General features: G+C 42.4%; 1 protein-coding gene across 2 annotated transcripts in view; it reads left to right on the top strand.

Moving 5' to 3' along the window:
- TMTC1 (transmembrane O-mannosyltransferase targeting cadherins 1) overlaps positions 1-22597 on the top strand; it is a 146447-nt gene that overhangs the window by 106475 nt on the left and 17375 nt on the right. For both annotated transcript variants that reach the window (XM_054069015.1, XM_054069008.1), the window contains 2 exons: positions 14907-15050; positions 22333-22441. In XM_054069015.1, the coding sequence (XP_053924990.1) occupies positions 14907-15050; positions 22333-22441 (253 nt within the window). The remainder of the gene's footprint in view (positions 1-14906; positions 15051-22332; positions 22442-22597) is intronic.

Here is a 22597-nt window from a genome sequence, read left to right as displayed (position 1 = left end):
AGCTGTAATATCCTGAGCAGATTTTGATGGTTCAGTGTGGTTTTAGCCACTAGACTGAGCTGAAGATGGAAGAACAACTGAAGCACCCCTCACTCTGTGAATTTCTTTGTCAGGGAGTACTCAGATCAGCAGCACTGGTGCTGACACAAGCTTGCTTCCCCAGCTTCCCCCAGGTACCCCTTCCTGGGTACCACACTCCTTGGATTACAGAAAATGCAAGCTACTCAAGAGGCTTCACAGTCTAGCAGTGGCACTGTCAGAAATGCTGGACAATAAAATCTTGTCTGCCTAGTGCATGGTAAGCAGATCAGTAAGGGGATAATAAGGAAATGGAGTCAATAAGGACACAGACTGCCACTGCCACCACCTGGGAGCTTCTGTGAGGTAGGAAAGGGAGAGCAGCATCACCTCAATACTGGCTCTGTCTGAGGCACGTGGGCGATGGCTCATCAATCATTCCAGCTCACTTCTAAAGCTTGTGCCAAATTACAATGTAGGTCTGCTTGATCTCCACTGTATGGGTTTAACTGTTTGCTAAACAAAAGTGATCCTGTCAGTCTGCACTCAGCTACTTGAACCACTCACAATTACCATTCCACCAACGTAATGATGCATTTCAGCACGCTGCTTCTCTGCCAGAAGTGTCGGTTGCTGTTTAGTGAAACAGCCAATTGCTCCTGTGAAGTAGGCAGGTGATGTTGTAGCTGTAACTGTGGGAAAGGATGTTGAAGTGCACACAGGTTATTTAGTGAAATAATAGCAATTGGACTAAATCCTGGGAAAGCTGGTCCCCAGTGCTTTAATTGTTTGCTCTCTTTCCTGCTCTCAAAGGTAGGCAGGATCTTCTGCTGGCAAGTGTTGGTGTACCTCTGATGACTTCAGGGCAGATAAATGATGGAGAAGAAGAATGTGTTTTCTCTGGCAGTGAGACTGCGGGGCAGGTGTCCAAGACAAGCTCAGCAATTTAACGTGACAAACACCTGTAGATGCCATTGTCGGCAGGCATCATCAAAACACTCATTCTTCACCCCAACTCAGAAGCCAGTGACACAGCACTTTGATTTAGGATTTGATAATTAGTGTGATCTTGTCATACTGTTCAAGAGTGGGGGAAATGAACAGTGAAATGAAATGCAGAAATGGAGAATAACATTTGAATTGATGAGGGGAATAATGAAAAGAAAACAAGTTCTGCGTATGTAGGAAAAGTTCCTCCTGTACGTTGGGTTCCTAAAAGGGGAATGGAAGCAGAGCTCTTCAGAGATGTAAGACAAGTTACCTGTACAGCAGACCTGATGAACAGCTGTTGTTCTGCAGTTGTAGCAGTGGGTTATAAACCTTTCAGCTTGCCTTCAGTAAAACAAGAAAAACACACTACACGATTAGACTGCTTCACTGGTTTGCCTGATATGTGACCCCCAGGAGATACTTGTTTTTTTTCCTGGAAAAAGTAAATGACAGTAATACTCTGAGATGTCAGTTGACCATGAATACTCTGAAAGCTGGCCTTAACGTTCTTACTGCTGCCTTTGCTACAGATTTGTGGCTGTTGCTAGGAATTTCAGAGACCCCCTGTTGCTGGAGATCAAACAGTGCTGGGTTTATCTGAAATAAAACTTGTCTTGCCACTCTCGTGTTTGTGAGTGAGAACATGAGGTCGTGCAACCTCATGCAAATATGAAGAGCAACTCTGATGTGCTAGTGAAGACATTTTTGCTGTTGTTTATAGTTACCAAATTTTTTTCCCGTTTCTCCCCAGCCTTTTTTGCTTGATGCTGCTGTCGAAACTGATTTATTGCTCCTCAGGAACACAAATGAGTTGAGATGCAGAGAAGAGAAAAACAGCAGACCCTTAAAACCCATTTGATAAACATTGGTTATGTCTTTAATAACTCTTGGAGAGGGGAAAAAAATCATCTTCCCTGCTACAATTGCACTCATTCAGAATTTTAATTCCCAAAGCAACTCTGTCTCAGCCTCCTTATCTCCATGTCTGTTGCCAGGACTGTGCTTCCCAGGGATGGCAGATCAATGTGGGTAGCAGCAGGTGGGGCTGAAGGGGGTTCTGGGTTTCTTGCTGGAGTTGGGTAACTAAATGTGCTCATAATAATTCTGTGCTGTTCAAGCTACCTTTCTGTGTCCTGCGAAACATCAACATCTAAAATTTCGTGTTTGCACTTTAGGACATAAAACCATATAAATTTGCTCCTAATTAAAAAATGTCAGCAGACATTTAGTATTTAAGTTAATAGTAAGGGAGAGGCAGATGCTGTGACCAGTAAACAATAGAAAATGGTTGAATCAGAACTAAATTATTTCTCCGTAACTGTTTTTTGCTGAACAGAAATGAACTAGGTTTGGGATACTTGGGAGGGGAAGAGTGCTGGAAAGAGAGAAATACTGGCAGTAGGCAAAGAGAAAGAGGGAGAAAGAGAGAGAGAGAGAAAGATTCAGGTTGGCCCTGCAAGCATCAGGCACCCTGGGGCAACCCAGAGTAGCTATCTGGGATGTTGCTCTTTCCCAAGTGAGGCATAGGCCAGCATGTGAACTGACTCTTACCATCAGTGGAATATCCGATAGTAGAGACTCCTGCAGGAGGTGTCCACCATATACCATATATCTAATACTCTGAGTTTATGCACTTAAATGCACCAGTGCGTGCACACGAGGGCACACGTTTGCCATGTGCCTCTGTGTGTATCCCTCAACAGATTCATAGCCACAAGTTCCCCTTGGACTTTCTCTGCCAAATGCTGCTGACTGAACTGAGTGGTAATGTTACCAGCCTGGCATTTATGGATCGATGCAGAAACCTCAGTTTTCCCTTGTGGCATCCCCCAGAGAAGGGAGCCTCCAAGCACCAATCAGAAGCCCTCAGGCTGGCTTGCATTGTGGCTCAAGGAGCTGCTCGATGCTTAGCCTTGAGAGAGAGGAGGGAGTGGGCCAGAAGGCAGATCAACCAATATGAAAACGCTTGGTGCTGTGACTTGATGTGAGTGGTTTGACTCTTGAACAGCTTGCAAATACTACAGCTTAGGGCATTGCTTACAGCATGAAAACTGAGAATACTGGTTTGTGGCATCAAGAAGTGTCATAAGATCATGCTTATATATACTTGGTACTGGAAGGCAGGCTAGATGAGGAAGGGGAAGGAGAAAGAAAAGTAGGTATCATATTCATGTCCCTCGCTGAGGGAATAAAATTGGAGCATAACATCACTGGAATGGGTAGAAAAGGAGCAAGCGAGGTTGCTCTTTCTCCTCATTCCAATTTTGAAATAAAGCCCTAATGCTGTAAGGGAGACTCGGGTTTCTTGCTAAGCTTTCCCACACACCTACCCACTGAGTTTTTATATTTCTTAAATCAACAGTATCTGGGGTTGTTTAAATTCCGTTAAATTGCACTCTCTGTGCAGTAAAAAAAAAGTGTTCATATAGCCCTTAATGTTTGTGTGCGTCTGTGTGTGTGCCTTGAAAATGCCTCTCAGCGTGGACTGCAGGTGGCCTTGGATACCATCTGTGATTTATTTCTGGAAAAAATTAAAATACCAGCACCGTTTGTTAGCCTGTTTTTACAGTGAGTCAAAAATGCGCAGCACTGCTTGGCTGTGACTGCCAAGGCTGCATTTGCTTCTGAAACTGTGAGTGCCCTTCTGACACTTAATGTTACGTAGGTCAGGCCCTTGAAGCAAGCCCTCTAGTTAAGCATTTGATGAAACATTTTCCTAGAGACTTTACCTAATATTCTGTGTTAGTAGATGTTACAGACTTGAGGCAGATCGTGCATGTCCAAGCAGTCAGAAGCTTCTTTGTGCGGTGTTCTTCTGAACCGCACTTTGACGATAGACTTTTGGGGTAATTGGTGCTCTCCTGTACATATATGGTGGCTGTCCTGAAGCTAGACAAAATTGTTGGGTGATTTAATCGTAATTGATGGCTGAAAAGGCTGGCTGATAATTTGAATTAGAGTCTTAATGGACTTTACAGCACAGAGCATGGGATGATGGCCAAATTATTTCAGCCAGTGTAGTTTATTTTTGAACGTGTTTTCTATAAAGTTCTTATCCCTGCCTGTTTTGGGCTGTACTCTACCTCTGCTCAGTTTTTCTGCTTTTTAGTGATCAACTGTCAATCAATCAATCAAGGCACAGACTTTTATTTACTTGGAAACCAAACCAGTTTCTCTCAGAGAAGAGCTCCCTATCAGCTATAAGAATGACTGCTCTATAGCCTTCCTTGTTACTCCTGCATTATTGCTCTTGCTACTTACATATTGGGGCCTGATGCTAAAAATCTGTGGAATGGAAAATGCTTCCCTGATGAAACTGCAAAGCCGTTGTCTTATTAGGACAAGACATCTATTTTGGTTTGCCTGAGGGAAAACTGAGAAGGGGCTCTTCGTCAAGGAGCATAGCGATAGGACAAAGGATGCTGGTGTTAAGCTGAAAGCGGGGAGATTTAGATTAGATATTAGGAAGAAATTTTTTACTGTGAGGATGGTGAAACATTGGAACAGGTTGTCCAGAGAAGTTGTGGATGCCCCATCCCTAGAGGTGTTCAAGGCCAGGACGGATGGGGCTTTGAGCAACCTGATCTGGTGGAAGGTATAGGGACACCATGGCAGGAAGACTGAAACTGAGTGATCTTTAAGGTCCCTTCTGACCCAAACTATTTTACGAGTCTGTGATTTTAATTTGGGTTATGCAGAGAGAAACTTATGATTGTATTTTGCAGGTGTTCAAGTGTACTTTTCATTTTTGACTAATGAGAACCTTAAATCCGAGTGTTAATTACTAATTCCTACAGCCGTTTCTTTTTCTCTAGCCTGCTCTTCTTGTCTTTATGAAACTTCGTTCAAAGAATGACCAGGTAGCACTGATTATCATCGTTCTGAATCATCAGAGACTTGCCTTTGCTGGTCCTTACCGAGGTTCAGCAGAAAATTGCTTCTCTGCGCCTGTTTAAGAAGGATACCTTGAGACTTTCTGCGAAGGCTTGGCGGGAATAGTTCAGGCACTCTGTTTATCCCCAGAATTTTGAATGTCCCCTTTGAGCAATTGGGGTCGTTCTGGAATGGGGCTGTTCTGATTTTACACGAAAGACTAAGGCAACCCCCAGACATCTTGGAGACAGCTGTGATCACAGATTGCAATATGGGGCTATACAGATTCCTCCAGCACCTATGAACCTTGGAAGTTGACAGGCGTGATTTCACCCCATCTGCTTAGGTGAGATACATATTATTTTGTCCCCTCATGTAATGATTTGGCTGAAGAACTCAAACGACAATCTCCTGTTTGCTGCCATGTCCCTCTAGTTTCTGTGGGCTCTATGGAGCCACCTGCACTGCTCGTGCTGTCTTGAAGTCAGGCGTGTCGTGAATTATTAGACCTTTGTTGGGCTTGAGTGGTTTCTGGGATTTTCAGGACTTACACAGATCCTGCATAAATTCTTAATGTCAGTGCATAAGCAGGCAGCCCAGTTTGATAACCTCATGTTGCCTTGGCATTGTGGGGAACATGTGAATTCAGAATGAAAGGCTTTAATTATTTATATTTAGCTGTGACATTGTTTGACTTAAAATCTTTTTTTTTCTCCTCAAGTCTAACTCTTAAGCTTCTGCCTTTGCAAAAGTTTAAAAATTTAATGAAAATTCAGAAATTGTAATATTGTTTAATGTGCTACAGGTTTGTTTTTTAAAATAGCATACTTCTGGATATGCTTGCTTGCTTGCTTGTTTGTTAATTTCCAGGCTCAAAGAATTCATAGAGCTTTTGACAAAAGCTTAATTTATAGATTATTAAATCTGTTCAGCATCTCTTTTTTTTTCACGTTTTTTTCCTGGTGAGGTTTCCCTCGATATTGGAGTATAGTACACTGCTGTCCCCTGTGCTCAGCCCACCAGCCTTGGAAGCTCACCTTGGTGAAAAATGTTTACTGGTGGCAGGGTGCCCACAGGCTCCTGTTCCTGCTGGCTGGGCTCCTGTGTGGGGAGAAGCCATACAGCTGGGGTCTTTCTTCCTTCCACTGATCCTTGGCTGCAATACAGCACTTACTGTTTATACCGAATTGGCCTCTGGAGGTTCCAGATGAGATCAAGACCCATTGACCATAGCTCGAGGTTGTCATCACTGTGGACAGCTTGAAGGGAAGTTTTATTATTGTCACTTTAGGGATGGGGATTGGAGATCCTGACAGACAGACTTGTCCCAGGCCACACTGGAAATGTGGCAGAAATGAGTGCTGTCTCTCAGTATCCATGTTGTAGGTGCTTGGTGCTAAAATAGGGGTGACTTCTGCCCACTAGAAGGTAGCAGATGTTTCAGGTGGGTTGATGCACCCAAGGTGTGGGCAGGCCCCACCACCACACACACTTCAGCAGCAGCAGCAGGGGGAAGACACCTTGGTTGGGTGTCTGAAACAGTTGTGGGCACTGGTGAACAGGCAACCCTCCTCTGATTTCTGAAGCAGGACTTCCATCAGAACCTGAGCTGTCTGTGTAGCACCAGTGAGGGTCCCAATGGGACCCGTAGAACTACTCAGAGACACTCTGAGAGTCCCTGGCACCATGTGGGTGTGGGATTGCTCCCTGCCTTATTCCTTGCATTGCATCAAGTGCTGAACCAGAGCATCTGGTTCACCCAAGAGTATTGAAGGAACTGGCGGATGTCCTTTCCAAACCCCTATCCATCATCTTCCAGAGGTCCTGGCTGACTGGGGAAGTCCCACTAGACTGGAGGCTGGCTGATGTTGTGCCCATATACAAGAAGGGTTGCAGAGAGGATCCGGGGAACTACAGGCCTGTCAGTCTCACCTCAGTGCCAGGGAAAGTCATGGAACAGGTAATCTTGAGTGCTATCATGAAGCACACGCAAGAGAACCGGGTGATCAGGCCCAGTCAACATGGGTTTACAAAAGGCAGATCTTGCCAAACTAACCTGATCACCTTCTATGACAAAATCACTCAACTACTGGATGGGGGAAAGGCTGTGGATGTAGTCTTCTTGGACTTCAGTAAAGCCTTTGACACAGTTTCTCACAGCATTCTGCTTCAGAAACTGTCAGCCTCTGGCCTGGACAGGCGCACACTCTCCTGGGTTGAAAACTGGTTGGATGGCCGGGCCCAGAGAGTGGTGGTCAATGGAGTTAACTCCAGCTGGAGGCCAGTTACAAGTGGGGTTCCTCAGGGCTCAGTACTGGGTCCAGCTCTGTTCAATGTCTTTATCAATGACCTGGATGAAGGCATCGAGTGCACCCTTAGCAAGTTTGCAGATGACACTAAGCTGGGAGGAAGTGTCGACCTGCTGGAGGGTAGGGAGGCTCTGCAAAGGGATCTGAACAGGCTGGACTGCTGGGCCGAGACCAATGGGATGAGGTTTAACAAGGCCAAGTGCCGGGTCCTGCACTTGGGGCACAACAACCCTATGCAGCGCTACAGACTGGGGAAAGAATGGCTGGAGAGCTGCACGGAAGAGAAGGACCTGGGGGTGCTGGTTGACAGCCGACTGAACATGAGCCAGCAGTGTGCCCGGGTGGCCAGGAAGGCCAACGGCATCTTGGCTTGTATCAGAAATGGGGTCACCAGCAGGTCCAGGGAGGTTATTCTCCCTCTGTACTCAGCACTGGTGAGACCGCATCTCGAGTACTGTGTTCAGTTCTGGGCCCCTCACCACAAGAAGGATGTTGAGGCTCTGGAGCGTGTCCAGAGAAGAGCAACAAAGCTGGTGAGGGGGCTGGAGAACAAGTCTTATGAGGAGCGGCTGAGAGAGCTGGGGTTGTTTAGCCTTGAGAAGAGGAGGCTGAGGGGAGACCTTATTACTCTCTACAACTACCTGAAAGGAGGTTGTGGAGAGGAGGGAGCTGGCCTCTTCTCCCAAGTGACAGGGGACAGGACTAGAGGGAATGGCCTGAAGCTCCGTCAGGGGAGGTTCAGGTTGGATATCAGAAAAAAAATTCTTCACAGTAAGAGTCATTGGGTACTGGAACAGGCTGCCCAGGGAGGTGGTCGAGTCGCCTTCCCTGGAGGTGTTTAAGGAATGGGTGGATGAAGTGCTTAGGGACATGGTTTAGGGAGTGTTAGGAATGGTTGGACTCGATGATCCAATGGGTCCTTTCCAACCTTGTGATTCTGTGATTCTGTGATCTCATAGCTGAGTGCGTGGAAGTGGGTGTGTGGTAGTACCCAACACAGGGCCATGCTACATACAGCCAGGAGTCTGGCTGCTTTGTCATGCTTTCCCTGGAGAAGATTATGCCTGAGGCTTTCAAAGAAACCTAAAAGCATAAGATCTCTTGCTTGCCTGACTTTCGACAAGATTTCCATTTAAAAAAAAATAAATACCAAACATCCCAGCCTTCCACAAACCATCTGCCAAGCTGAAGGGTGTTACTTTTGAGGAAATACTGATGCAACAACTAAAACTCTTGAAGAGAAAACCAGCTGCTGCTTAATATTTCAGGATCATCTCTCCCTCTACAGAAGGAATTCAAATGCTGCAAACTGAAGGTGTTTTTAAGAAAGACATACGATCTCGCTCCGTGACCTACATGTCTCTACATCATGTAGAGCAGCTCTTGGAACAAGGTGCCACACTATCATGAGGTCATGGCCCAAGTTGTTTCCAGTGTTCCCTGTAGGGTGACCGGGAACCAAGTTTTAATTCAACCTGACATAGAACTTTATTGAAAGTTTACATAAATACATGAAAATGAGTGTGACCTAATATTAAAATTGGAAAATTGACTTGAAATAGTATATTAGAATAAATATAAAATGGGCAGTATAAAAATTTGGCACAGATGAAACATTATTCATGTAACATTCTAACTTTTGTTGGCAAAATGATGTCAATAAAATACTACAGTATGTGTTGGAAAGGGGCAAAATGTGCCTTAAAAACAAGTTGCCATGCTGCCAGCAAGTAATTGGGCTTTGGTAATTAAGGCCTGACTCTGCGTGCTTAATCTGGCTGAAATGAGCCTCATGGATGCTGAGCATGCAGTAGGGTCGCATAGGTGCTGGTAGAGCCGAGAGCAGGTAGCAAGGAGGCATCGTGCAGCATGGAGTATTGGTGAGAGTGGGTCTGTCCCTTCTCTTTTGCCGAGAGAAAGACAACACAACCTGTTTTCTCATGATGGCGCAGCAGTGATAGTTAATCACAGCTGCTTCAAAGGGGGAGCGTTCCCCGTGAGTGCTAAGTTTAATCACATTCTTTAATCAAAAGATGTATTAACAAAAATCAGGCACACTAGATCTCCCCAGCTGAATCAGTTGCTGATTTTTCTCTCTAGAAGTGAGTATGCTTGGAGCTCCTTCAAATATTGAGCAAGATGGTGCTGGCAAGGTTTCTTCTTCCTGCTGCTGCTGCCACGGCATGGCCATTAGGTAAATGATGGCCAGTGTTACAACCTTTTTAACAGCTTTAAGGACTCATGTTTTAAGTCTCTGAGAACATGCTTTTGACAGGTTTATCATCAGTGCTTGGACAGTGGTGAGGGGCTGGGCACTGAACTGGGGCATCAGAAAGAGTCTCCTTGGTGCATGACATCTCACGGCTGTCCCACCTCAGAGAGGTGGCTCTGGACTGCTTTCAATAACCCCTTGTATCATACAGTGGCTGTGAGGAGCTGCCTGGACCACTGAAAGCCAGTGTTGCAGCCCTTTCCATGCTGTTCCTTGTAATTTCCCAGGCTAGTTGCATGTTACCCTGGCCCCATCCCGTTTTGCTCTCTGCCCTTGCACAGCGATGGCTGGTTGTGCAAAACACACATAACTCTCTTAAGAGTGAGATGGGGGCTGTCACACTTTTTGCCCCCTGAATACCTCTGGTACCAGCTGAAGGGCTGTTTAAAAGCAGGATTGAGAGCAGAGCTTGCCCCTTGTTTAAGTGGTCTTCCTTGATCTGAATTAAAAGAATTAAAATTCTTTGTGGATTATAGGTTGTAGCCATGACAACAAATTCCCTCCCTTTCTCTTTTTTCTGGAATGGTCTTGTAGTTCCGATGTTTTGCCAAACAAAACCCCTCAGTTTTGTTTTTTTTTCTTTTAAACTAATGCCGCAGTAATAGCAGCATTATATTAAAAAGCAAAATAAATGGTCATCGGCGTTTTGATGACTGTATATGTTTTGTGTCTGGTATCTTCTTGTGAAACTGGAGATCTCATGACTGTGCAAGTCAATAAGGCTTTTGTTCAGTGGTACTATAAGGAATGTTCCTAGACTGAAAGAAGTGGGGGTAATTACTACCAGTTCTTCTGCAGTGTATACCTGTAATAGTTAAAGGGAAAGCTGCTTAAATTTATTCTGGCAATTGCAGATACAGCGCTGGAGGAATCATTTGAATTATTCATTCTGCAACAAGGAAACATCCTACTTGTTTTCTCTTCAGAAATGAAATCCCAGTCTGATTTAAAATATACTTTTATAGGTTAGTTTCTTTATTTAAAGTAATTTTGCCATTTCAAGAGTTCTATTATAATTACTTGTGAATTTAGGTTTTAAAAGAAAATTGTTCTGATTTCTGAAAGAAAGAAAGGCGAAATTGATTTTTACATGAACTGTTTATTTTAGAATAAGTTTAATGAAATTCAGCTTTCTTTCATAAATAATGCAGCACTTGCATTTGATTAGGTGAAGCCTAGAGGAATTTCTACCTAATCAGATGCATAGCAAGAAGGATATTGCCTGCAGACTGTTGCCATTATCAGTGGTGGTGGCAAGGAAAATAAAGCTCCTTGTGTGTCCAGATAGAAAGCTTTGTTTCTTAAGAGAAGTTGCAAAACAAAGTATATATGCTTCAACAACTGATTCCTTGCATCTCAGAGCATTCTGGTTATTTGTTAAACAAGGTCTAGCTTCTGAATATTATCATTATTGTAGCATGAAGAGACTCCAGGTTAACTGGAGACCTTGTCCTAGTAGTATGTTTTTGACCCTTCCAAGAAATATATGTGTGTGGGGAAGAGGCAGTCTTTGCTTATGGTTAAAATAAACAAAGTAGACATCAGGAATCATTGAACCATTTCCAAAAGACCTGAAAAACAACACAAACCTCCTGTTAACATAAAACTAGAAAAAAAATATACACGTGCCTCCATTCATTAAACCGATAGATCATACAGAGCAAAAAGCAAGTTTACAAATGCTGTATCTGCAAGTTTTGCAGAAGTGTTTTGAGGGTTCCAGGTAAATGTTGCTTTAATTAGTCACCTGTGGTCAAGTTTTATGCTAGTCTGTAAATCCAGCCACAAGACTTTGTTCTACTCTGGTTTTATCCCAGGAAGCTATTATTAAAAGCAGTGTGTGTGCATTAAGAGAGTGAAGCTTGAATAAGGCCATTAGTGCTTTAGACAACATCCATATTAATAAATAAAAAGGATCTGTTCTCTAGCCCTGAGGCCAGCTGGTGTAAATTGACCTGCAAGTATTCAGTAAGTGTTTGTATCCTCTGAGAGACGGTGGCAGAGGCTAAGCTGGCTTTTGGGACCAGACCCTGATCTGGGCTCAGCCCCGGAGCACTAGTGGGAACTATTTGAGGGTGGCGTGAAACTGTTATGTTATGTGATCATGTTAACAGCATAGCAGCATGGATGGACTCAGGCTCTGGTTACTTTGCTAAAAATGATGCTCTTTTACGGCTTGGTTATCCTCTCTGCTGAACTCAGTTATCTTGCTCTACTGCCATAATAAAGTAATATTAAAAAAAAAAGCTGTAAAGAACTGAACCCTAACAGCAACGCCCAACACAACTGCCTTATCTCACTGTGCTTGGATATTTCTCTTAATGTTTGTTCAGATATGTAAAATTGCAAATGTCGGGAGTTCTTCAGGCCTGATGCTAAGCAGGTTTAAGCTGACAATTTGTGCTAGCTGAGGTTCTGGTTTTTCACTTGTATTTCTTGGAAAGGGCGATGAGATTTAATGAATAAATGTAAATCAGAAGAAATAGAGCCCAGAATACATGGGAGACGTGCTTGCATCCTGTGTTTTGCTGTCAAGAGGTTTTATCGCTGAGCTCAGAAGTGTAGTTATGGAGCTGGTGGTCAGAACTGTGTAATTTAAAGGTGAAATCGGTTCTCTTTTTTAATCTTGAGTTTTCGTTCCTCTCCAGATTGGTGCAAGCTAATCTCTGGGCCTAAAATGTCATGGGAGCACTAGAGGCCAAGAGAAGAATTAATTTCTGAACGTTTGCAAGCAAAACCATCAGGTTTAGGGCTGTAAAATGTTAATCTCTTTCTGACTTTCTCTAGAATTGTCTGAAATACTTTTGCCCACTCATAACTCAACTGACTTCATGTCAGATATTAGAGCTGGTTTTATGTGTGAATACTGACAGAAGTAGTGCACAGCTTTTATCATAGCCAACTGGGAAAAAAGCCTCAAAAATGAAACTTCCAAACCTTTTTCAGTCCAAACCAATGTCAAAACCCTGTGGAAGAAAACGGGAAACATGGCTGAGCCCTCAGCATTTGCTGTGAGGTACATAGAACATTCTTTGCTCAAGATCCTGGTCAATGTATCTCACAGAGCTGCATATGACATGCTGAAAAGCAAGCAAGCTTGATCCTTTCCATTGTTTCCCTGCTGTTGCTGTAGAAATCATTTCTCCCAGCCTGCTTCAGCTGGGGAGGTTTAGCCTTGATGACTAATGGATTTTGGAGCCAAGGTCAAGACTCAGCTGTTGCTCCATCATCCTTTACTGATGCTTCTCCAAGTGCAGACAGCCCCTCACATCACTAAGCATGTCAGGACTGTTGGTTAGCTTCAGTGATAAAATATGATACTATTTCTGTGCAGTCTCACAGTTGATTTCCTACTCTTTGCCCCTCTGTGACAAGATCAATTAGGAAACTCCTCAAAACTCAGTTAAGCAACAAATGCAGATAGTCTATGGTGAACAGAAGCACTGGGCATGCACAGGAAGACTTGCAGCAGAAATGGTTCCCTTCGAGAGACTGGATGCTTACCTGATGCTTATCTGTATGGGAGGGATGTCGACAGTCTGCAGTGCTTAGTTACTATGAATGGTGGTTGCTGTATTTGTCTTTTGTCATTATAATAGGCTAAGTTTTAAAAAAACCAGCATGGCTGCATCCTTGAGTGATTCCTCCTTAACTGTGTGACTTTGCAATCCTTCTCTGTTAGGCTTGCTGTTGGGTAGAAAAAGGACTTTGAGCTCTTGTCTTAGTTGTAGGAAGTGTCCTAGGTTTCTTACAGGTGTATGTCCACTTCTTCCGGAGTTTCCTTGTGTATTCCCAGCTTCACCCCCAAACAGGACCTTGCCAAAATGACTTATGTGCTGTGGAGCAAAAATGTGACTGATACAAATGTTGCAGCAGTGTATAAAATGCTAAGTTATTCATGGTACTTAAGCACAGAAAATCCCAGGGCTGAAGTGACATGATGAAAATTTCCAGGCAAAAAAACTCTCACCATGGAAAGTCTTAGATTAAAAACAGTTGCAGACTTTTGAGTCAGACTGTATTATAGATTCTTAATCCCTTCTTCTTCCTTTAAATGTACCTCCTCATGCTATACCCTGGGCTGTCATAGCCAACTACTTTTAATGTCATTATCCGCATCACTTCCCCATGAACAAGGATGTAAGGCAACAAAGTATCAGATCATACAATCAAAATAGTAGAATCATAGAATGGTTTGGGTTTGAAGGGACTTTAGAGATCATACAGTTCCAGACCCCCTGCCATGGGCGGGAACACCTCCCACTAGACCAGGCTGCTCAAGGCCCCATCCAACGTGGTCTTGAACACTTGACTTGTCTTGGTCTGAAACAGAAAACCTGCAGTTGCAGCAGTATTTGTGTCTAGGTCTCCTTGAACCGAAGTCTTGACCATCTTAACCTGCTTCCTCCCTATCACAAATTAAATGTTCATCTGGAGTTCAGTGGGCAAGCCCATATGCACTGTTTCATGCCAGAACGTCAGACCATCTCACACAGCTGGCCTCTCAGCTTGCCTGGGACGTCTCTGTGGGCTACTGTCATGGATTTATTTCTTTACCATAATGAACATCAGTTTTCACCCATCTGTGACACAAAGGGTCTTGGTTCCAAAACTTGCCCCTGATCACTTCCATTTCTGGAGTCTTCTGGTGAAAGACCTACAAATCAAAATATTAATGTAGGAGTACAACTTTGATAATCTAAGCAGCTGAATGGACCACAATGTGCTTTGTAATTCATGGAGAATTTTAACAGAGATGCACTGGGACCAATATGTAGTGTTGTAACAGAAATGGGCATATGTAAAGATCAATGGATTAATGAAAAGGAGAACTGAACCAAGTCGTTAAAAATACAACTAGAAGCTTAGGGAATTCATACTGTTAACAATCTATTTCAAGATTTTTTAATCATTCTGCTTGGTCCTGAAAACATTGTTGAACAGCTGATTTCAAGTTTCTTTTTGCACTTCATTATGACTTTTATTGTGGAAAACTGATTTAAAAAAAAAGCAAAGCAAAACATCAGTTTAAATAGTGTTGTGTTAGTTACTGTATGTGGCAAAACATATTTCCATTGGAAACATGTTTTTGACAAAGCGGTTCTTGGTTGGTTGAAGAACACTTCGAATAAAACCGTTCAAGCTGCCTTAGTCACTTTGCCTTTTGCTTGGAGGACAAAATAGGCTTTCAAAGCTTTTCAGTGTTTCGTTTTGCCCTGGAGGCACACGGGAACTATAAGAGAAGATCTGATTTGATCTCTCTGGGAGTTGAAAAGGTCCTTCAGGATCCCATCAGTACCTGCAGCAAATTAAGGGAAAACCATGTTTCCTAGCTGAAATCCTTCTCTCAATCTAGTACTGAACACCAGTGGTGGCAGTATTAGTGACCTGAGCTTTATTTGTCAATTAATGAGTGCCTGTACTTGATATTTCATTTTTCCTAGACTTTACCCTCGTCACGCAAGTGCTCTCAACAACTTGGGGACATTGACCAAAGATGTGGTGGAGGCAAAGGACTACTACCGACGGGCCCTTCAGTTAAACCCGCAGCACAATCGAGCACTCTTCAATCTTGGCAACCTGCTCAAGTAAGTTGAACACAGATCTGGCACCAAGGAAATGCATGTTCTCTCTACACATATCATCAAAGTAGTTTTTTTCTGCCAGCTGGTGAAGGAATGGAATTATTTCTTATTGCCATCCAAGAGTTCCGGCACAAAGGTCATGCTTTGTTTGGATATCCTTATGCTGTCTACCACATCACTTCAGGTGCCGTTTACAATTTTTTTTCGGTTGGAGAGAATTAGCTTGTTCCAAATCAGCCATCAAAAAGTGAGGTGCCTAAACCCAACTACTCAACTAAGATTCCCATCTTGGTGGAGAGGCGTAAGCCTTTCCCGTGGAGCAATCCATGTTGTTCAATGACAGGCATCTGATGCAGTTTTAATAAGTAACACAGATCCAACAAATCCCTCCCTACAAGATCCCACTTCTCCTCATTAACTGTATGGAAGGTCAGTGTGTAATTTAGACATAAGTATCTTAACTCAGATGCTCAGAGCAGCAGGAGGTTCATCCCGTTGCAGAGGGGCTGGGTCTGGATCTGAGAGGAAAGCTGGTTTGCATTCCTATATGGTTACTCTGCTGAGCAAGAAAACAAGTTAATCAGCTCGTAATTTCACTCGTTATTTAGAGTGTCAGCCTTTAGCAAGAAGAATAGCAGACAGTCATAATGCAAATTAATTTGACTAACCATATCTAAAGACTGAACTTAGATCTACACAACAAGCTTTGCCGGTATGATAAGATCTGCTAGAGGTACAATTTAAAAAAAAAAAAAAAAAAGTCTATTCCTGCATTATTACTTTGCACCAGCAAATATCTCCTTGTTTTTGAAGGGATAGCATGTTGTTTGCTGACAGCACTGCATAGGCTACAGCAGTAAAAGTACATTTTTGCTGATACAAACTGCACCTATTTTGCTGGTAATAGGCCTCTGTTAAATCTTTTAGAGCAGGTTGGGCTTTAGTGTCGAGCTGGTTATAAAGTGTCACTGTCTCACCATAAAATACTTCATCTCTCTGGTTCTGAAATGTTACTGTGAATGTGAGTTTATGTGGCAGATATTAAGAGGATTGCTGAGGTTCTGCCTGGTCCATTTACTAATGGAGAGGTTATCAGAATAGTATTACAAGTAAACATGGTTTGGGGTTAAAATATGGCAACTGAGTAATTCTTAAATAGAGAGTAGGTGAATGCTTTACTTGAAATACTCACAGGAAAGGAAGATGGTAAAGACAGTCTTATTACAAGAGAAATGGCAGGTCTTTATATTAGTCATTAGATTTGGTTGGTTGAAATTGATCTTAGGTAGCATTGCTGTTTAGAAATACATATTGTCCTTTTAATACATCGTGTTTGCCTTAGTTATTATTCCCTAATATTTGTTTAAAAAAAAATACAAAAGGACATAAGCCAGAAACAGCACGAGAACATGCCCTGTCAATAATACTAAAATCTGGCTTGTTGATGGCTCTTATGTTGTAAGAGCAGAAGAGTGGAAGCTGGATTTGTTGCACTGGCAAAGCTCAAAGGAGACATGTGGGAAGATCTTTTAGAATTGCTGTTTGTTTTGTGTGCAATGTATCATATTTTCCATAATGTGATAGTTAGAATATTGTGCATCCTGTCAGATTGCGTGTGCTCTGCATCCTTCTGTGGTGCCATATATTTTGGTATGTTAAAGATGTGTGATGCTTGTGCTAAACTTGTTAAAAGAAAGCGCTGAATTTCCACCTGCCGTTTTCCCACACCCATTTGCTCCCATTTACTAAACTACTTTTAGGCTTCCAAAACAACCTAGTGCATCTGAACTCTCCAATCGTATTAATTATAACGGAAACTGACTGTCCTCATCTCCCTGTTCAGCTTTGAAAAACCTTCTGAAAAATTAAGTTAGAGTTCATGGTCAAGGAATTAGCGCATACATAAAGCAGATGCTGCATGGGCAGATCCTATACAAACATCATGCTATCTCAAACCTCTTTGCCAGCACCTTTCCTGTATCATCCATGAACTTAGAAGATACCATCAGCCATGCTGGAGCATGAGGTGAATTGTGAGACAGGAATGAGGCAGAGATTTCAAACTTGCCCTTCCTAAAACTTTGTCTTTATTTATGTGTTTTACCTGGGTTTCCAAGTTATCCTTTTAGATGTATGAATATAGGACAATCAGTATTATACAGACACTAAATCCTGGTATCATCTAGGTAACAAAGGAAAATCTGCAGAATATTACAGGCACATAGTATTTTCTGGCTGTGCTATGAAATTATGAAAAGTGTTTTGGTTTTTAAGTGTATGGCTGAGAGAGAATAAAGAGTCAGATCTGCAACACTTAAGGCATGTCCAGTAACAGCACTAATTGTGCTGGGGCGTGTAATGAAACTATCTGGCATGAGAAATTCCCAGCTGAATTCTGCTGAGTTCTTTATACCCACCCCTGCTCGTAGTGTGGAAATCTGATGGCGGATTTTAGATTTTACCTCCTCTGGAGTGCTGAAAAAGGCAACTCCAGGATTTTGGAAGGATGAGTTTGCTGTTCCCATGTGGGAATATGCCTCTCATTACTCCCTGTGAATAAGCTCTCTATTTGAGTGTCCATTTCTTGTGATTTATGCTTGAATAAAAATCTGTTTTGAGGACCACAGGGTTGAGTTTTTAGGGTTTTTTTCTGTCAGAGTCCTAGATGAAAAATATGTTTCCATTTTCTTTTTGCACGTAACGAAGACAACTATGTGCCAGAAGATGAATGATCTCAGGAAGTATTGCTGGGTAATGGCTGAGTAAGCTTCTGGTATTGTTTACATATCCTAAAATAAAGTTGTATATCATCATTTTCTTGTCTAATATAAATATTGGAGAGTAGATAATTAAACAATGCGAGCAGATTTCTTAGTTAAAGTAGGTCCAAAAAATGGTCTGCCTAAAAGTGAGGAATCACTTTCATGGTCCTTGATCAGTGATACAGAGCAGGCTGATGCTGCTTTGTTGTGTTTTGTTTTGAAGTTTCCCATAACGTTAATATCTAACCCCTCTATATAGATACAGCTTTGTTGAGATGTCTTGAAAAACTGAGACAAATGTAATTCAGAATACCTCACAAATTTATAGCCTGTGGGATATTTTGTAAAGAGACAAGAAATAAAATGCTATGAGCATTCAAAGTAAATATTTATCTTGACTTTCTGTTGCAGGAAGAATAGGAGAGAATTTCTTATTTGCAGTACTGTATCTATCCATATCTAGAGCATTCCAATATTCAGTACACAATTTCTTACGAAGAAAAGCCTCATAACTCTTAGGTGCTTTGAGAATGTTATGGCTGCGTTTTCAAGTGGAAAGTGAAATGCCTATAAAGTGTCCACTGAAATCTTGAGTTTATTCAAAGAACTGATTCTCTTCTGAATGTAGAGTAACACACAAGGTGTCCTGTGCATTTATTGCTGTGATTTAGTCTGAGTTTAGCAAACCTATCTATTCAGAGGAAGGACTGTCTGTCCTCTCTAATACAGGCTTCTGGATAGGCATGTAGGAATGTGCTGACACAAGCCTGTGTAACTGTCTGAAGATGCTGAAAAACCTCAGATAGATATTGTGTACTGAGATTTAAGGTCTTTCAGAGAGTGAAACATTCCTCCCTTCCGTTCAAAGAAGCAAAGTGAGTCATGATGTTCAGTGGTACTGCAACTGGCTTTTTGGATGGTCTCTGGTTAGGATACTCTGTGTTGCTTGAAGTGCTGTAGTTGGTGTCAGTATCACATGCACTCTGTAGTCTGTTTACAACAAAAATACCTTTGGCAGTGTCTACTTTACAGTGGATTAAAAAAATAACTTAGAAGAGAACAGACCTCTGGAGATAATTTGGTCAAGCCTGCTGCTCAAAGCAAGTCTGATTGATCAGGTTGCTTAGGGCTGTGTCCAGTGGAATCTTGAACACCTCCAAGGACAGAGATGCCAGAATCTCTGTGCAATCTGTTCCACTGTTTGTCCACCCTCATGGTGGAAAATATTTCTCTTATATCTAATCAGAATTTCCAGTGTTCCTAATTATTTGTCTCTGGTTTCTCTGTATTCTCTGACCAGGTAGTTGCCAATAGCACAGAAGTCACTCATGAGGCTTGTTCAGCCCCTCCTTGTGCAACGAGTGCTCTAGCCCTGACCACCTTAGTGGCCCTCTGTTGAGCTTCCTTCATTATGTCCATGTCTTTCTTGCACTGGGAAGCCCAACTCTGGACAGACAGATGTGGTCTCACAAATGTCAGATAAAGGGGAAGGATCACTTCCTGGACCTACTGTCTGTCTTTCCCATGTAGGTTACGTTGCTAGCCCATGGTCAACTTGTCGTCCACCAGGACCCCAGGGCCTTTTCTGCAGAGCTGCTTTACAGATGCTTGTTCCCCAACCAATGCTTGTGCACAGGGTTATCCTGCAAGTGCACAGGACTTGCATTTGCTTTTACTGGAGGTTCCCATCAGACATGGTCCCTCTGAAAAGCAGCCCTGCCTTGCAGTGTATTATCTGCTCCCACAGTTTAGTGTCATCCACATGGTATAGATGAATAGCAAAGGAGTGCATCTTAATTATCTGAAGTGGTTTTAACCTATAGAGGCAATCAGACTTAGAGGCTTCCTTTCAGACACGCAGAGTTAGACACTGCAAACTCCCCTTGGATTGTGGTGTAAAACTGAGATAAGATGTTCAGAACAGGTGTGCAGCCCTTGCTGATTTCTGTGTTTCTGGCTTTAATGCAGTCAAACTAACTCCACAAAAGAAAACAAATCCTGAAAGTTAAAAAAAATCCTCTGATTCTCAATTACTGTTTCTGTTGTGGATGAAATTTGCTCCAGTGCTAACAGCCCACATGCAGCCCTGTGCATCATCAGTATTCTGCTGGGAAGTTTAAGCTGATGCTTCTCCAACTGTGGGGCACTTGCAAAAATATGGAAGCTCCCAATGGAAGGAACTATTCCTTGCTTTCAGCTCAAGCACACTGCAGAGGGGAGGCTGAGAGCTCGAGTGGAAGCGGGAGTTAGGAGAAGGCATTGTAAGGCAAGGTTATTTGGGGAAAAATTGGATTAAGTGATCATAGACTCCTTGTGTCAGTTGAATTTGTTCCTCTCTCTGTCATAGTGAAGGTATACATTACCTAGCTTTTCCTTCTCCAGATCCCTAGTTTATGGTAAATTAGTGTACTGGACTGTTCTTCCAATGTTCTGTGCTCTCCCAAATTGCAGATTTATATAAATGACAGCTTCAATGTTGCAAGGGGTTGGCCTTGATCCAGGAAGGCACTTCAACTAGTAATTAATTTTCAACTTGCATACATAAAAGTTAAGTACACGTTTAAGCGCTTGGCCAGAGCACTTGGTATCTTGCTTTCCTGAGCACTATGAGAAACTTCTGGATCTGCTTTTTTTTAATATAATTCAGTCTGTCACATGAAAAGATGCCGTAATCTTTCCCTCTGTACCCCTACTTTCAGAAGACAAATGTTGTTCTTGGATCAAATAAGAGAAAGAAAGGGCATTTTGAAAAAAAAATGGAGTAATTAAGAGGGTTGCCCAGTGTTCAGAGTGCATGGTGTGGTTAATGGGAATGTTTACTGCTGCTGAGTGGATCACTTAATCCTCTTATTTCTGTAGCTGGCATTTCCTAATTTTTTTTTGCCAAACATCAATACCTTTATAAAGCAGTCATCTGGTTTTGATTTATAAAAATGTGTCATGAAACTCCAGCCAAGGGATCGAAAAGTTTTATAAATTGACAAGCTAGCTAGCCTGTAATTAGTGCAGGAGAAAAGTGGCTCTTTATTTGTTTTTGCTTTATTCATGTAATATAGAACACCACTGGAAGAAGATGGAGTCTAGCACAACTGGTTTTACTTAGCTTAATGTGCAGGCAAAATATTCTTCCAGTTACACAAGTAGAAAGGGAAAATAACTGCAAAGCCACATATATTATCAGCTGAAATTTGCACCTTATAAACAAGATCTGGTTACTTGACCATGCCACTCATATGAAATCAAAGGCCAAAACAGCAAGGTGTTCACATACTTTCTGTGTCCCAGAGCCCTTTGTTTCTTTTTGTAAACCTTGCTATTCTTATTCTTTGTACAACCGACACAAGGAAAATATTGTTCCAGTCCAGCTTAACATCCTTAGATGTTTGTTCAGGAAACCTTCTCATTTTTCCAAGGAAAGAAATACAGAATGATACTGGCATAATTGCAGCTCAAATAAACAAACATCCTTAGATTTTTGTTCAGGAAACCTTCTCCATTTTCCATGGAAATAAGTGCAGAGCAGTGCTGTAAAAAATAAACCCCACAACAAACTAGTTCATCAGCATAGCCATCTTTTCAACTATCTCAACTATCTCTTCATAATCCTTAGGATCTGAAGAACAGACTCCTCTAGCCTGATGATTGACTTGCAAAGGAGTTATTTAGAGATCCCAGGCAGATTTAACTTAGCAATATTTTCATTTCAAAGTATTAATTTAAGTAAGTCATAAGTGGGTATAGAACAGCACTCGTTGTCTAGGGACATGCAGAGACTCTACAGTTTTTTAAGATAATGCTAATGTTTTGGTATCTCCAGCCTACCTGCGTGAGGGTTGCTGACAAATGTCCTGTTCCCAAGTCATTTTGTGCCTTGGTGACATGACTTGAACTAGACCTCTGGAAGCTGTTTGCAAATCCGCTGTTACCTGGACAGCATCCCTTCCCACAGAGCATGCAACTTCCCAAGGACATCAGTGGACAGGTCTTTTGCTGGCTTTTCCTTCATGTATCTTTAACTCCTGATGGGGTGAATGGGACAGAATTCAATACATTTGCCATAAAGAGAAATATTGAGAGGAGATACAGTGAGACTGGGGAAGTTTAAAAAAGCTAGTGGTTGTGAATCAACAGGTAGAGCACATGGTCTGTACTGATTACCTGACAGTCAAAACCCTTTTTGCTCTTCAGTGTATGGAGTTGAGAAATACAATATTTTGAGGGACAGGAGGGTTCACTGGGGTCGTTGCATGATGCAATGACAGTCACCAGGACAGCATACTAATAGCAGATTCATTTAAGCCTATGTTCTCACAATTCCTGAGAATAATGTATGGAAATGGTGGTGGTTGAGGAGATGCTAGGCATGCACAGCATGGAGAGGAGGCACAAGTGAATCATTTAGTCTTTGTCGAAAAGGTCAAGCCAGGGACTTTAACATCTCTTTAAAAGTAGGAAAATCAGTGGGATGTCCTAAACATGCACTTACAGGAATATTTCTTTTTTCCCTCCTTCCCTGGCTACAGGTCCCAAGGGAAGAAAGAGGAAGCTGTAATCTTGCTGCGGGACTCCATTAAGTATGGCCCAGAGTTTGCAGATGCTTACTCAAGCCTGGCCTCGCTGCTAGCTGAACAGGTAACGGACATTGCTTGAGCCTCGTACCTTCTGAGTATGCAGATACACTACTGTGGCAACCACAACATGTCCTGCACATCCCCATGGAGCACTCTCACCTCGGTCCATGGCTGTCTGCAGGGAGCTCTCAAGCTGCTTTAGGCTTACTTTTTCTGG

This window comes from Cuculus canorus, chromosome 1 (assembly GCF_017976375.1).
Source record: "Cuculus canorus isolate bCucCan1 chromosome 1, bCucCan1.pri, whole genome shotgun sequence".
NCBI classification, from domain to species: Eukaryota; Metazoa; Chordata; class Aves; order Cuculiformes; family Cuculidae; genus Cuculus; species Cuculus canorus.
The sequence above is the reverse complement of the archived record's forward strand: the minus strand, read 5'-3'. Positions and strand labels throughout refer to the sequence as shown.